Here is a 14,678-nt window from a genome sequence, read left to right as displayed (position 1 = left end):
GGTAGGGGTTTTGTGCATCACGGGTAGGGATTTTGTGTATCAGGGGTAGGAGTGTGCATCATGGAGTAGAGGGTTTGTGCATCGGGGTAGGTTTTGCTTATCAGGAGTAGGAATTTGTGCATCATGGGGTGGGGTATTTGTACATCAGGGGTAGGGTTTGTCTATTAGGGGTATGGACGGGACTTTGTGCATTAGGGGTAGGGTTTTCATGCATCATAGGTAGGGGTTTTGTGCATCAGGGATAAAGGTTTTGTCTATCAGGGTAGGAGTTTTGTCTATTAGAGGTAGCGGTTTTGTGCATGAGGGGTAGGGGTTTTGTGTATCAGGGGTAGGGGTTTGTGCATCAGGGGTAGGGGTTTTGTGCATCAGGGGTAGGGTTTTGTGTATCAAGGGTAGGGGTTTTGTGTATTAGGGGTAGCGGTTTGTGTATCAGGGTAGGGTTTTGTGCATCAGAGGTAGGGGCTTGTGTATCAAGAGTAGGGGCTTGTGTATCAAGAGTAGGGGTTTTGTGCGTGAGCACTATGGGTTTTGTGCATCAGGGATAGGGTATTGTCTATTAGGGGTGGGGTTTTTGTGCATCAGGAGTAGGGGTTTTGTTAATCAGGGTGGTGTTTGTGTGTGAGAGGTAGAGGTTTTGTGCATCAGGGGGAGAGGTTTTGTGCATCTTTACGCCTAATTTAATAACGTCACTGCAAAATGTCGGATTGGCCTTGATATTTGCATGCCAAATTTCTCGCGCAATTTAATATGGGCCCCTGCTAATACGAAAACTTGTTTTCTAACAGATACACGTTAGAGATAGTGCTACAGCAGCTACAGTACTGTACTGGTCGATGGATCAGCAGGAACTTACTATGAGGGTTGCTTCTTTGTTGCAACAGGCAGCAGAGTAACGGCATGCAAGTTGAAACTGGTCAATCAAGCGGTCAGTCCCGATCGCCAGAATTGCAAGCGGCTTGCAAGGCTACTACAGTATTTCCCGCGCAATTATCCAGTTAGGGCAACCAAGTATTCGACTCAGTCGGCCAATTATCCGGTTGTGGCAACCAAGTATCCGACTCAAGCTAGGTTTACAATATGACCTTGGCGACGCTCGCGACGCTAGCGAGGACGCTGGTGAGGACGCTAGCGACGACGCTCAGGCAGACGTCATATTGTAAACACTCGCACGTTGCGTCACGAGCGTCATCAGCGTCGTGAGCGTCGTCAGCGTCGTCAGCGTCGCCGACGCTAGAGTTGCATGATTCAAGTTCAGCTTTAGCTTTCAAACCAGAAGTGCTCTAGCGTCTACCGGAAGCACGTGCCTTTTGTCGACAAGTCAGAGAAACCGGAAGTAAGCTATGGAAGAGAAGCCTACCGAAAGTGTATACGTGTGGGTACGGCTGCTTGCGGAAAATCAAGTCACGGTAGCTTAGAGATAAGAAGCGCAATAAAAACGCTTGGAAAAACGTATCGCAATAACTGGGCTCCCAGCAGCAGGCTGCCAAACAATGTGGAAGCGTCTCCGCGACAGCTTGGTGAGGGAGAAACTCAGGAAATGAAAACCAAATTACAGACTTTTGTATACAATTATGATGAGCATGCCCGTAGTGGCTCGCCGCTGACGCTCATCAATGATATTGTAAATGGTACAGCGTCAGCTTCAGCATTTTGACACTTACTAGGCGTCTTCCCGCGAGCGTCCTCGCGGGCGTCATCAGCGTCATATTGTAAACCTAGTCAACCAATTATCCGATTGGGGTAACCAGTATCCGTTTCAGACAACCATTATCCGATTGGTTCAACCAATTATCCGACTCGGCCAATCAATTATCCGATTGGGCAACCAATTATCCGATCTCGCTCTGACAAGCTGTACACTTCGCGAATGAGACTCTCACTTTGCTTCGCTGGGTAGTTGTTCAGTGCTTTGGGTTACATGCAGTCAAAACTCTCTCTGATGCAGATTGATAGCATGGTAGGAAAGCTAGCTATTACACATGTGAATGTGAAGATAGAGCTTCAGCGCCGCAACTGAGCAGCTCTGCCTTCTTTCTTTTCGGATCAATCTCATTGACTTGAGAGAAAGGACCACTGCACCACCGACACTCTCAGCTTCGCGCCCTCATCCGATTTTCAGAATCTGAAACAAATTCGAGCACAATAGCCTCGGGATCGAGCTAGAGAATTTGAGCTACTTAATTATACTGTAGAATGTAACTTGTACTTTACCCATTAAAGTGTGTTTGAATAACATGGTTGTTAATTCTTCTGAGTTCTACAGTACATATTCTCTTTATAATCTTGCTTGCATGTGCAGCTTACTTTAGCGGCGAGTATATGCTAGCTAGAAAGCCCGTTAAGGCATAAAGCACTTGTTAAAGTCCTCTAGTGCGTCAGGACAAAAATCTAGCAGAAGTTGCCGTCTTGCTGTGACAAGAGTCGGACCCTCGCTGCAACTGCGCCATTTCTCTGTGTGGTAATCCGCGCTGGTGAGCGATGAATTAGTTACCAGAGAATTACTAATGGTTTTCTCCGCGATTAATTGATAGCGAAAACAAGATAACCTTGTTTACTGGCGCAGCAGCAATGGCGACAGCATCGGTCAGTACGTTCTTACATGTATTCCTGTAAACAGCGCTTCTATAACTACACTGCTCCTAATTAAAATAAGTAACGAGTCGGATAATTGGTTGCCACAATCGGATGATTGATTGACTGAGCCGGATAATTGGTTGCACCAACCGGATAATTGGTTGTCTAAAGCAGATAATATTGGTTGCCCCAATCGGATAATTGCGCGAGAAATACTGTAGTAGCTCGATCGGTCCCGCAATCTGCGCGAATACAACTAGAACTTTCGAAAATTTGGTTTTCGAGCTAATTCTAGCAGAAGCAATCTACACTGCGTCTGGGGCGAGGCTAGTGGAAAACGTTGCCAATCATCTTTATTTCCCGCCAAACTGCGCAAGTAGGGCCGACGGACGAATACCGGATGGACGCACTGCTTTGTTTGCTTGATCTAGTAAAACGTTTCCAGTAAGTATTTTGCAAGTTTCTTCCAGTCTCTTCCAGCCTCTTCCAGAAGAGGTCAATCGAACGCGCCCCAAGAGTAGCGTTGACAGGAAGTCGATAACACGTACCCAAACAATTAGCAATAGTTACAAAAATTGTTTCATTCGAAAGCGCAAGTAATATGCTTTTCAATGTGTCTGAATTGTAATTTTTTACTTTTATAATGTGGCTACAGTTGCAAATAATCAGACCACTTTCTTGCGCGCACGCTAGATAATTAAATAGTTAGACGGGGCGACACAAACCCCTACCCCTGATGCACAAGACCTCCGACCCTGATGCACAAAACCCTACCCCTGATGCACAAAACCCTACCCCTGATGCACAAAACCCTACCCCTGATGCACAAAACGCCTACCCCTGATAGACAAACCCCCTGATAGAAAAACTCCTACGTACCCATGATGCGCGATTGTTCCTAATTTGGCACGTATCACGCGCCATATATAGTTATCATGGATGCACGTGCATGCACAAACATGCATTAATCAAACGTGTGAGATCCTGATTGGAGGATAGAGAGCTGCATGGCGGTTTTCTTTGAGTGGCGAATGTCTCCAGCGGGTACACGTACGTCTTTCTCCTCCAGGAGGGAGAGACGACCTACAGTACTGGACACTCGAGCCTAGGGGTGCATTCCCTTATTAGCTTCACAACCTAATCCGGTTGAGTTTGTACCGCGTTTCTTTATCTTTACAGACTAATCAGGTTAAGCTCACCCAAGCTCCACAAACTAATCCAGCGAAAAAGGTGGATTAGTTTATGTGCAGATAGGCGTGGCCATGCGCGCGGAAATGAAGCCGAGGAGTCAGTAGCAACCTTGAACATACCCGGCCGTGTCGTCAAACAACAAAAAAACACAGAATGCAGGCAAAGACATACAAAAGAACAAGATTGATCCTTTTCGCACTTCTAACACACTGGATTAGCTTGTGGAGATTAAAGGAATGCGCTCTAGATCAAAACTTGACTTAATTGTACCAAAAGACTCTACCGCGTCCCGGACTTATTCCCTGCGCATGCCTACATACAACTGACAACTTCATGTCGAAGTGTCGTTCCCAAAAAAGCTGCCAGAGAAAGCAAACAAACTGTCTCCCTCTTCAAAACACAGTCTGCGCGTGTTCTTGCCGGATATGACGGATAAAACTGTAGAGACCCACGTAACTTACTAATCATGATTAGCGGTGTGAACTCGTTTGCGCTAATGTTGTCCTAATCATAGTAGTTCAGATGTCGGTGTTAAATTAACACGCTCTTATGTCTGCAATACACTAGACTACAACACACTGTACTTATATATATAATATGTGTGTGTGTGTGTGTGTGTGCGCGCGCGCGCGTGCGTGCGTGCGTGCGTGCGTGCGTGCGTGCGTGCGTATGTGTATACGTATTACGATCACACTACATTACATTTATGATACTAGATGTAGGACAAGGCCGTGTTTTCTGTATTTAATAGTAGTTAAGTTTTTAAACTTAGTTTTCTCATTTAGAAATTAATAGTAAATATTTGCACAGGTGTTGTTAGCGCAGCTCTCGGTAATCCACAATACCCCACAGTGGAAGAAGATCCAAAGACTAAGTCGGGAAAGTGTGAGAATTTAGTGTGGACAATTCGCTTCTGGTTGGCTGTTACAGTTGCGATCTGTGTTGGCATTTTTGTGGGCGTGCAGTACCTTCATGACGACCTATTTACCAGAAAAATACGGCAATACGAAGTCCGCACTGAACATACCCTTCCATTTCCTAAAATTTACATTTGCAACAACGTCAAACAAGATGTGTCTCCAGATTATCCAAAGCACATTGATTGCAAGTTTTTCCCCATTATTTTCAAATCGGAGACTCATCCATGCAAGCCTAGCCAACCATTTCAAACTCTCACTGTGCTCAACCGCACCTGCATAGTCTACGATGGACTAATAGCTCAAAAAACGGATAACGCACTGCGCATTGCAGTGGACGTTGGCAATCATTCTTCTCTTTACGCTCCTTGGAAGGGAGCGTTTATGTTTTTGAAGAGTTCGCTTTCTACACCATTGCCTGATCTTCGAAATATTAAGCAGTGGCAAATACTGGAATCCCAACGATATTATTTAGTGCAGCTGAGAGTCGAAAGAAGGGCAACGACATCAAGTTATAAAGAAATACCTCGATCTAAGGAAAGCATCTACAAAACGGAGGTTACCCGTTCTGGCTTGCTGGATCACTATACTGGTACACAAACGAATGCACCATCTGTTACAATAGACTTTTTCTTTCTAAATTTTGAAGTGACGACCATAACCACATTTCATTTGCGTAACTGGTCTCTGTTTCTCGCTGATTTGGGAGGTTCATTCGGCATTTTTTCCGTCGTCATGGTAGCAGTAGGCATTTTATATTCTCTTATCCGTCTTTGTAAGCAATGCTGTAAAAGACAAGACGGAGAAAAAGAGGGTTTGGTAGCCAAAGTGTAAGTCGGCAGATGAAATCAACTGATCAATTTTCTTAGCAATTGATAACTTCATTCTTATGCGTGCGTTAATTGTGCTGCTTGTAGTGCTGCTGTATCAGCTTAGTAGTGTAGCGCTATATATACATATTATGATCGGTATGTCAGTTACATGTGACGATTAATTGTTGATGTAGATGATAACATCAAACTAGATGATTCTTTGGTTTCAAGTGTATTTTTATTGCACGATTGCTAAACATTGCCTTTATTCACAATCAATTTAATTAAATATTTGTTATTGTTTGTGCTCTTGTCTATCACCTAGACGACACTTGCGTTTACTCGAAATACGCGACTGTCATTTAAAAGCACCATATTTTACAACAAAGTAAGTAAACTACTCGTTGCAAGAGGCTTGTATTAAGTCGTTGCTGCTAATAATACATGTTCCTCTAAGAAACCTAAAGAACCTTCTAACTAATCTAGACTAGCTGACATCCCATATTGTTAATACCCTAGAATCAAATGGTTCGGGCAGTTGTATCTGTATACTCCTGTTTCCATGTACTGTTACTTGACCCGCACATGTAAAGGCCACAAGTTACACGTGTTCTCTCTCTAAGTTAAGCATCTACAATGACTAAAAACCATGCAATAGCACTAAAGTCCCGCATAAGGAATCGAATCACGCGAAATCTATGGGAGTCACGATGGAATCACTGACTCCAGAAAGCTTGATATATTTTTTGCATCGTAAATCGACATGCATGTATGGAAACCACGCAAAATATGGAAGTCACATTGGAATCACTGTAACGTCAGAACAGGTGCAAAATTGGTGCGTCGCAAATCGTACCACATATGCCCCCTTTTGTGTGCTAAGACGAAGTCTCTAGGGAGTAACAACACAACTCATCAACAAACAAATATCTTACTAATTACGAAATGTTATCATCCAAGTATTTGGGTTTATAAATTGCTCTCCCATTTCTTGTGTGTACACCATCTCTGACTGATTTGTAGACGATTTGTCCATAGTTGCTTGAGTATAGATCGACTGAGTGTTGGTTGAGTCGACTTGTGAGTCAGTCTTGTCTGATGCTTTGCATTGTCTTGTACAACAAGCACAGAAGAGGGCTTCGATGTGTTTTCTCGAACCTGGGTGCCTGACCTTGATGTTGAGACAGTTACAATAGATAGTAATGAGAAGTCCAGATTAGAAGATGTAGTTTGATCTGCTTATTAAGACTGTGGTTCTTGTGCTGTCTGAATTATTCCTGAGATTATCGTAGTTGTCGTCTGTTTTGGCGTAGCAGCTTGTCTGATTCTATAGACATCTACTTCATAAGCTCGATGTGGAAGAACATTGACCACAACTTCTTTTTTTCCATTGCGATTGCCTCTTCATAGGGTGCATTCTGATGGTATCACAAACACTTATGATCAGATGTGGTAGATCTCTAGCTTGCTTGTTGTATTGCTTGGCTTGCTTAGCTTAATTTATTGACTTTCAACCCCTCTTGAGCAATTGAGACTATACTGCTGGTTGTAAGAGCTGAGCAGCAATAGGTAAGAGTGTCATACAGCGGCGACTGTCTAGCAACCGGGCTGGAGGTGCCTGGCGACCTTCCACTGGAGTATTACAAAGGGCTAACTAAGCAAGCAAGGGATCTGAATCTGCTTTTTGTACTCTTTTCAGCATTTTTTTATTGATTTTACGGCGCTTTCGGCTTTCTCATTTGCTTGCGGATAACCCGGACTGCTGGTGATATGTGAAAATTCCTATTCAGCTGCGAAACGTTGGATGTCTTCAGATGAAAACTGAAGTCCTTTGTCTGTCACGTTACTTTCGCCAATACAATGTTCTTCAAATATCGCAAGAACACGTGACCGTTTCTGCTTCTCCTCGTTGTCTCGATCGGAAGGGCAGAGAGTTGTATATTTGTAATCCTCGTTGTCCGATACATGTGATAAACGTTGCGACGCGGATTTCGCTAGGTTCGTCTCGGAGACGTGTGACGATCTCATGGGACGACCAAATTGCCTCCATTCTCTCCAGTTTTAAGCGAGATTGCCCTTGGGCTGGAGAGTTTGTGGGTGTTCGATGCCTCCCAGATGGAACGTGGACCTCATGGCAGGCGTATGCTATAGAATGCTGGACGGCCGCTCCCTCTGCTTGAAGAGGAGGATTCGTCTCTTCAACTTCCTCGTCTTGTTCCATTGGTGTGTAGAAGTATTCTGCTCGTCTGTTTGGTTCAGAATCCACGACCTAGCTGTCAGTGTACGCGCGTGTCAACCATGTTGTGTGAACAGCAATAAAAGGACAGAACAGTTAGTAAAACCCACGTATGCGTAACACAACTACCGTAGATAACACCTTACTGTTCATCGGCCAATTATAGTCTAAAAGACTCCTAGAAATCGACTCATTCAATAGTTAACTTTTTTCTTCTCTTTTATTTTCGTATTTTACCTTTTATGGGTACTGTACCTTTGGTGCGAAATAAACCACCACCATCACCATCATCGTCGCCGTCGTCGTTATCGTCATCATCATCATCATCTTTCATTGCCCCCATCTCGCCAAAGAAGGTTTTTTGACGGTAAATGTTAGCCAAAATACTTACCAACAAAATTTAAAATTTTGCCACTCGCGAAAGTTGTCAGTTGCTGAAATAATAACTAATAATGCGCCCATCTTCTCGGGTGGCAAGTGGTGGTTATACGGGTATATACGTACTTACAAAACGCTGAAAGCATTTTTGGAGCGGCTGTTGGTCAAGTTCTGTAGGTAACAAAGCAAATAGAAGGTCGTATAGGTAAGGCAATTGTATACTTAATGTTATAGACGCACGTGCCACCGCCGTAAATCTATGCGGCCTGGCGCGTTATACGGGCGTGGCTTAGGGAACATGTTGTAATTAGACAGTACGTATGCATGCCAGGGTAACAATAATTCTTAGCCGTCTTCTGAATAGGAGTCGAGCCATTATTGTTGCTTCTTCTGTCTCCTTAGTACCACACAATTCGCAGGACGGTGAAAGCTCACTGGTGCATTGAGCCGTGCTGCAATCGCGTTGGTTGCCAAGTTTCTGAAAGCAATCACATGTGTACATCCAAGTCCTCTGCTACATGCAGCTCCTCATGAGGTTGTCTTAGCTATAAGTATTGCATCCACTTTGTGCTTGTGCGTGTAATTAGAACGACAGCTTTCATGGTACTGCAGGTAGTAGCAATTTTCACGCATGCAACGAAGTCGGTCACTGTGCGAGTGAGAAGTGCAATCCTAGCGTCTCCTTTGATTTCAGCAGCCTTGTGCATAAACCGTTATGCAGCTTTCTTAATTAATGTCAAATTTTCGTTTGTTCTTCCCAGCCTTTTGCTTTGCGGTCCTCCGTCACAGAACAGACACCTACTAGTGAATTTCTTTTCCGCACTAATGGATGGACTTGATGACATGCAGCGGTATAGCTGCCAGCGATTACAACATGCAAGTGTTGCAGTATAGCGGTGATTGTCAGCTATCTTTGATGCCCTGTTATAGAAATGAATTCTACAGTATATACATACATATATATATATATATATATATATATATATATATATATATATATATACACATATATTATATTATAGGTCCCATAGGGGACTAGCAGTACCATCTAAACTACATCTAGCTAGTATCATTTTAGCGTTGCTACACCACAGTCTAGTAGAGAGTTGCTGATGAAAATGACAAACAGACTGGCTAATTGAAACATTATGTTTAAACGAAGCTCTACGTGCTATGATCTTGAGCACTTGAAGGCTAGCAGCTGTCCAGAGACCCAGAGTCTCTACTACTAGCGGATGAAAAAGGCTGCCTGTGCTGGACACATTCAGGTGATGTCGTTCGTCCTTTTCCATCTCTCCTGCATCAGATGCTGCACCTGGATGACTTGCTGCTTGAGTGAGAAAAGACGGTTGTAAGGAACTTCGTACCGATAAGTCAAAGTAGGCAGGCAAACCGCGCTCGAAATCTGGATGATAAACATCTCCTGGTCTTGTTTGGTTGCTACTGCTACATCTTGCCTCCCGACGACAACGAGAATCATCTGTAAGCAGTGCGTTGTACACCACTTCGCATAGAGCATCATGACGTTTCGTTGTCAAACTCTGTCCTTGGTTACATCCCAATAGATGGTCACCAAACTTATCAATAATGTTACCACAAGGGCAGCGTTTGGAGTTTGGGGAAGGGAAAATGGGGATACCCAACCATATCCGTAGTGCCACACTAAACTCTCTTTTGGGCATGGAAAGGCCGAGATTCGGGTTCGGTATTGCCCGTAGCCATGCCCCAGTGTGTTGACCAGAAATGGTATTCAGTCGAGCTCGATCCCTTATGCTCGCCGATTCTTTGAGTGAAGACCATAAAGCAGAGTCCAACCGAAGTTGCAACTGATGCTGACTGGTGGAATCAATTTTGTGGTTGTTATCTGGTAAAAGGAGTTGCAAAAAATCTTGGGCCGTAGACTCCCCTGGAAACACAATCGCCTGGCCCTCATCGGAATATGACATGTTCCACTGGCTGCTCATGGATAGAAGGTAAGATGCCAAGTGACGAGAAGAGTTACAACTGGAAAGATAGGCTGCGGGGTGACATCGAGAAGCTTCCCTCAAACCCAAGCCCCCCAGGCGAATGGGGAGTGTAGCTTGTTGCCATGAGCTTTCTGATAAGGAACAATCTACTATTGATTCCAGAGTCTTCCGTAAGTTGATGTCAAAAGATTGAAGTTGGCCAAGGACTTTGTCAGGTGGAACCGTCCTGAGTATGTGGTTTAGTTTGCACAAAGACAGACATGATCTCAGTAAAAGTAATTCTACCTGAGGATCTTCAATATCTTGCAGGCGTTGTTGACTTTCCCAGATTTTGTCAATACGAGTTGAAAGGCTAGTATTGAAAAAGACCTCAGATCCCCAGAGAGGAGAGCCCAGAAAATCAGCACCACCCTTTGTGTCGACGACGCGTTCCACATCTGACGGAAATTCCGGAAAGGACTGGTTTCCAGAAGGCCAGAATATCTCACACTTGGACATGTTCAGCTGAAGACCATATCTAGACCCTTTAGATTTCATCTGCTCTAGGAGTGAGGCTACCTTGCAACGATGTCCAACAAAATTTCCATCATCTAGGTACCACAACTTTAAGTTGATGTCATTTAATGGCCCAATTTCATCAACTAAATCTAGAATGACCAAGGAAAAAAGCAAAGGACCCAGAGGGTCGCCTTGCTGAACACCAGTAGAAGAAGTGAGTTTTCGGTTGCCAAAACGAAGTTCTGCGGGTTTGTGATAGCTCCACTGCACCCATCCAAAAAGCTCAGGAAGCTCTCTGTGAAGACGTCGCAGAAAAGTAGTACGGTCACAATTGTTGAAAGCATTGGACATATCCAGTTTGAGGCAGCATAAGTTGGGATCATCTCCAAAAGTGTCAATAAAGCTGGAAAGTGAATGTACCGCTGCCTCGAGACCACCTGGGATGCCCACACCTACCTGGCCATATGGCAAGAAAATATCTGGAAGCTTAGATTTCACGGCTGAACAGCATACACGACCAATCAACCGGCGAAGTGTTTCTCCCACGGCAATTGGCCTTATACCTCCACCTTCCTGCTTCTTGTATAAAGCTGTTAGTGGGGCTCCTGTGAGCCATGGTGCTATTCGTCTGTCCATGTTTCCTGACAAGGCCAGATTGACCCATCTAGTCAAACTCTCAAGGCAATCTTGCGCAGATGGTGTGGATGAACCCAGGACTGCCTCAAGAAGGTGTTGCGCACGAAGCTTGGAGAACCCAGGACTAGAGGCTCGAGGAAATGCTTTCAAAGCCTCTAAAACTGAAACTGAAGTGACACATAAAGGTGAAGGAATATCGACAGACCAGGTGGGAGGTGGGTTGAACGGATGCCTATGATGGAGTTCTTCGAAGGCCTTCTGATCGTGAGAGGGGGCGCAACCATTGGAGCTCAATGACCGCATAGCATCTGCATATCTGCCTTCTCTGCTCAAAAATAAGGCGTGACGTACGTTCCTTTGAGCCAACGACGATCCAGTTTTATTGAAAACACGACCAGAAGCCGCTCTTCTAGCCTCGATCCACAAAGAAACAAGATCTCCAGATTGCCACTGTTTCATTCGAGATATTAGGCAAGCACTCACCACACGCCTTTTCTTCCTGCCCCCACGAGATGGTATTCTCAAAACTGCCTTGGCAAAAAGGGAAAGTCGAACAAAGCCCCACAGGTTATTCCTGACAGCCTGTTGAATATATATATATATATATATATATATATATATATATATATATATATATATATATATAGAACGATGGAAACGTCGATCAAGCGATTCAATAATCTTTTATCTAAAGGATTGATTGCTCCTGAGCTGTACGACGAGAGTATATCGCTGCCACTGAGTCATCTACGGCACAACAGTCTGAGGATCAAGTTGATTTACCAATTTTACGTGCTTCTTTAACCTCGTCCCCAGACTCACGTGAGCCTGGCAGTGTCCGGTTCCCGTATGACACTTTCGGCCTTCCGTGAATCCTGGACTCACCGCGCCTACTTTCACACACTTACTTCACCAAGTGTCACCCCACGTCATAGCCTTGACACTCCACATAACTAAATACTACCTACGTCACAAACTCAATTAGCTTGTATCTGTCTAATGTGTCACCCAGAAGATTGTGTATCACGCCAAGCCTCGCATGGTGATTCTCCACGGTGAGTGATTCATCAAGTTCACGCTCTGCAAATTCTCAAGACGACTTCAGCATGGTGAGTGTATTCACGCTATTGTCCTACTCGTATAGACTGGTTAGCCTGCCAAGTCACAGCGATCCGGACTTCGCGTGTAGTTTGCTCGTTGTTTATATTGACAAATTAAGATGTCTTTCCCCCTTAGGATGGTCCTGGAGGTTTCAAGTTTACCCTCCAGAAAGTCATCATAATTGAAAACACGATGAGCGGACTTCAATTCCACGTCAATGTCTCTCGTTGCCATTGCTCGCCTTACTGGCCTTTACAAGAGTCTGCGCACTAGCAAGGGCCATGCCGTGCAGATAGCTGCGTGATGATCGACGAAACAACAAGTGAACTAAACGCGAAGTCCGGATCGCTAGCTGTAACTACGTATACTTGGAAGGCTCGCCAGTCTATACCACATGCTGAAGTCGTCTCGAGAATTTGGAGAGCGTGAAATTGATGAATCACTTACTGTGGAGAATCACCGTGCGCTGTTTGGAGGCTTGACATGATACGCAATCTGCTGGGTGACACATTAGATAGATATGAGCTAATTGGGTTTGTGACATAGGTAGTGTTTAGTCACGTGGGGTGCCAAGGACGTTGGTTGACACCTAGTGAAGTAAGTGTGTGATGTAGGCTCGGTGAGTCCAGACTCACGTACACGAGGCTGAAAGTGTCATACGGGAACCGGACACTGCCAGGCTCACGTGAGTCTGGGGACGAGGCTATGCTTCTCCACGTGTGAAACCTACTTCTTCTCCACGTGTGAAGCCCAATCTAGCTTCACGTGCTCCACGTGTAAAAGTTACTCTACATATGAAACCAATCCCCGCTAAACGCGTGAACACACCAAAATGTGGAAACACGTACACGCTGTAGGTAATTTTCTCCGAGGTTGGCAGATGAATGTATCACAAGATCAACACGACCCTCAAGCCTTTTTGGCGAATGTGTTTACAAACTCATCACAAGCTTGTCGAGGAGATCCTATCACTAAACGGTGTGAAATTCCAACTAGTTCTAGATGTTCATCTTTACAAACGACGTCAGAAGGACTCGACAAATGGAATGAACCCACAGTCATAAGTAAAACGAAACCTCTTCTCACAGCTGACAAGATCCCAGGATCGTTGGACAGAGGATTCCAACACATGCTGGAAACGCTGCATGAAAGGGTTCAGCAACGAAGGAAGCGGATGGACAGTGGATGGCATCACACGATTTTAACTCCACATTGCACTGTACCAACCGATCCATGGCGGCTCCTATTTCCCACTACCAAAGGAAGTGCAAAACAATTAAAAGGCCTTCGTCAACATCAAAAACAAAGACGACAGTTGTTTACGATGGGCTCAACGTTCGGCACTCTTTCCCGCACGCGACCACACCAATCGACCCAGCAAATACCCGACAGACGATGGACTGTATGTTGGGATGGTATTCAAGAACCAACTCCCATCAAACATATCGATCTCGTTAAAAGCAAAACCCCAAACTCGCTATTAATGTCTTCGGATGGGACAAAGGTGTCCACTCAGAGTATCCAAGTCTGATTCACCCATCATAATCAACCTCCTTCTCATCAGCAAAGAACTCAAGCAACACTACACTGGATTAAAAACCTCAACCGCCTACTCAACGATCAAAGCAAGGATACTCATCGTAGGTTCTTCTGCGCACGCTAGCTGTCTACACGGATACAAACGACAAGACCTTCTCGAACAATTAACACAAACCCAACTGTCGAGGTATTGAACATTGCGCCATCCGAGTAGAGATAACTGTTCCAGAATTACCAAAACCAACTCAAAGTCTCTTACGTCATCTATGTAGACTTTGAGTCTCTCATCAACAAAATCGAAGGACCCGCATGTGATCCCATCAAAATCAACACCCAGAAGACAGCTCATCATGAAGCTTGTGGTCTAATTCTCTTACATCGTCGTGCGCTGCGACGGACAAACTCAACAACCCGTCGTCTACAGAGGACCGACCCAATGCTACTCAACACTTCCTAGCGTGTCGGCGAAGAGAAGAAGCCAAGATCAAAGATATCAAATCAAACCTATTGATCTAGATGACGACACAAGATTGGCTAAACCACAAGAATGCGAAAGACTGCCACATCTGTGATAAACGTCTGGTCGTAGACACTTATAGAGACGCCACGCCATCGATGATTTATTTCGACATGAACACGGGCAAACAGAAAGGAGCCGAACACAAGAAATCCGACTTCCAGTCTTCCACCATCATCGGACCCAAGGCGAAACTTAAAAACAAAGGCGAGGAGGACACGGTACCTGCTACATCTGCGACAAGTCTCTCATTATGAAAAACCATTGGGATTGCGTCTGCGAGCAGTGTCACATTACGGAACGATATCGAGG

At 44.7% G+C, this 14,678-nt stretch overlaps 1 protein-coding gene across 1 annotated transcript; it reads right to left on the bottom strand.

Annotated features, from left to right (window-relative positions):
• Positions 1–9,124: 9,124 nt before the first annotated feature.
• Positions 9,125–10,576, bottom strand: LOC134191863 (uncharacterized). Its single transcript, XM_062660497.1, has one exon. The coding sequence runs from the start codon at positions 10,571–10,573 to the stop codon at positions 9,125–9,127; it is 1,449 nt and encodes a 482-aa protein (XP_062516481.1). The 5' UTR covers positions 10,574–10,576.
• Positions 10,577–14,678: the final 4,102 nt, after the last annotated feature.

Source organism: Corticium candelabrum, chromosome 1, assembly GCF_963422355.1.
Source record: "Corticium candelabrum chromosome 1, ooCorCand1.1, whole genome shotgun sequence".
NCBI lineage: Eukaryota > Metazoa > Porifera > Homoscleromorpha > Homosclerophorida > Plakinidae > Corticium > Corticium candelabrum.
This window is presented reverse-complemented; position numbering and strand designations above follow the sequence as displayed.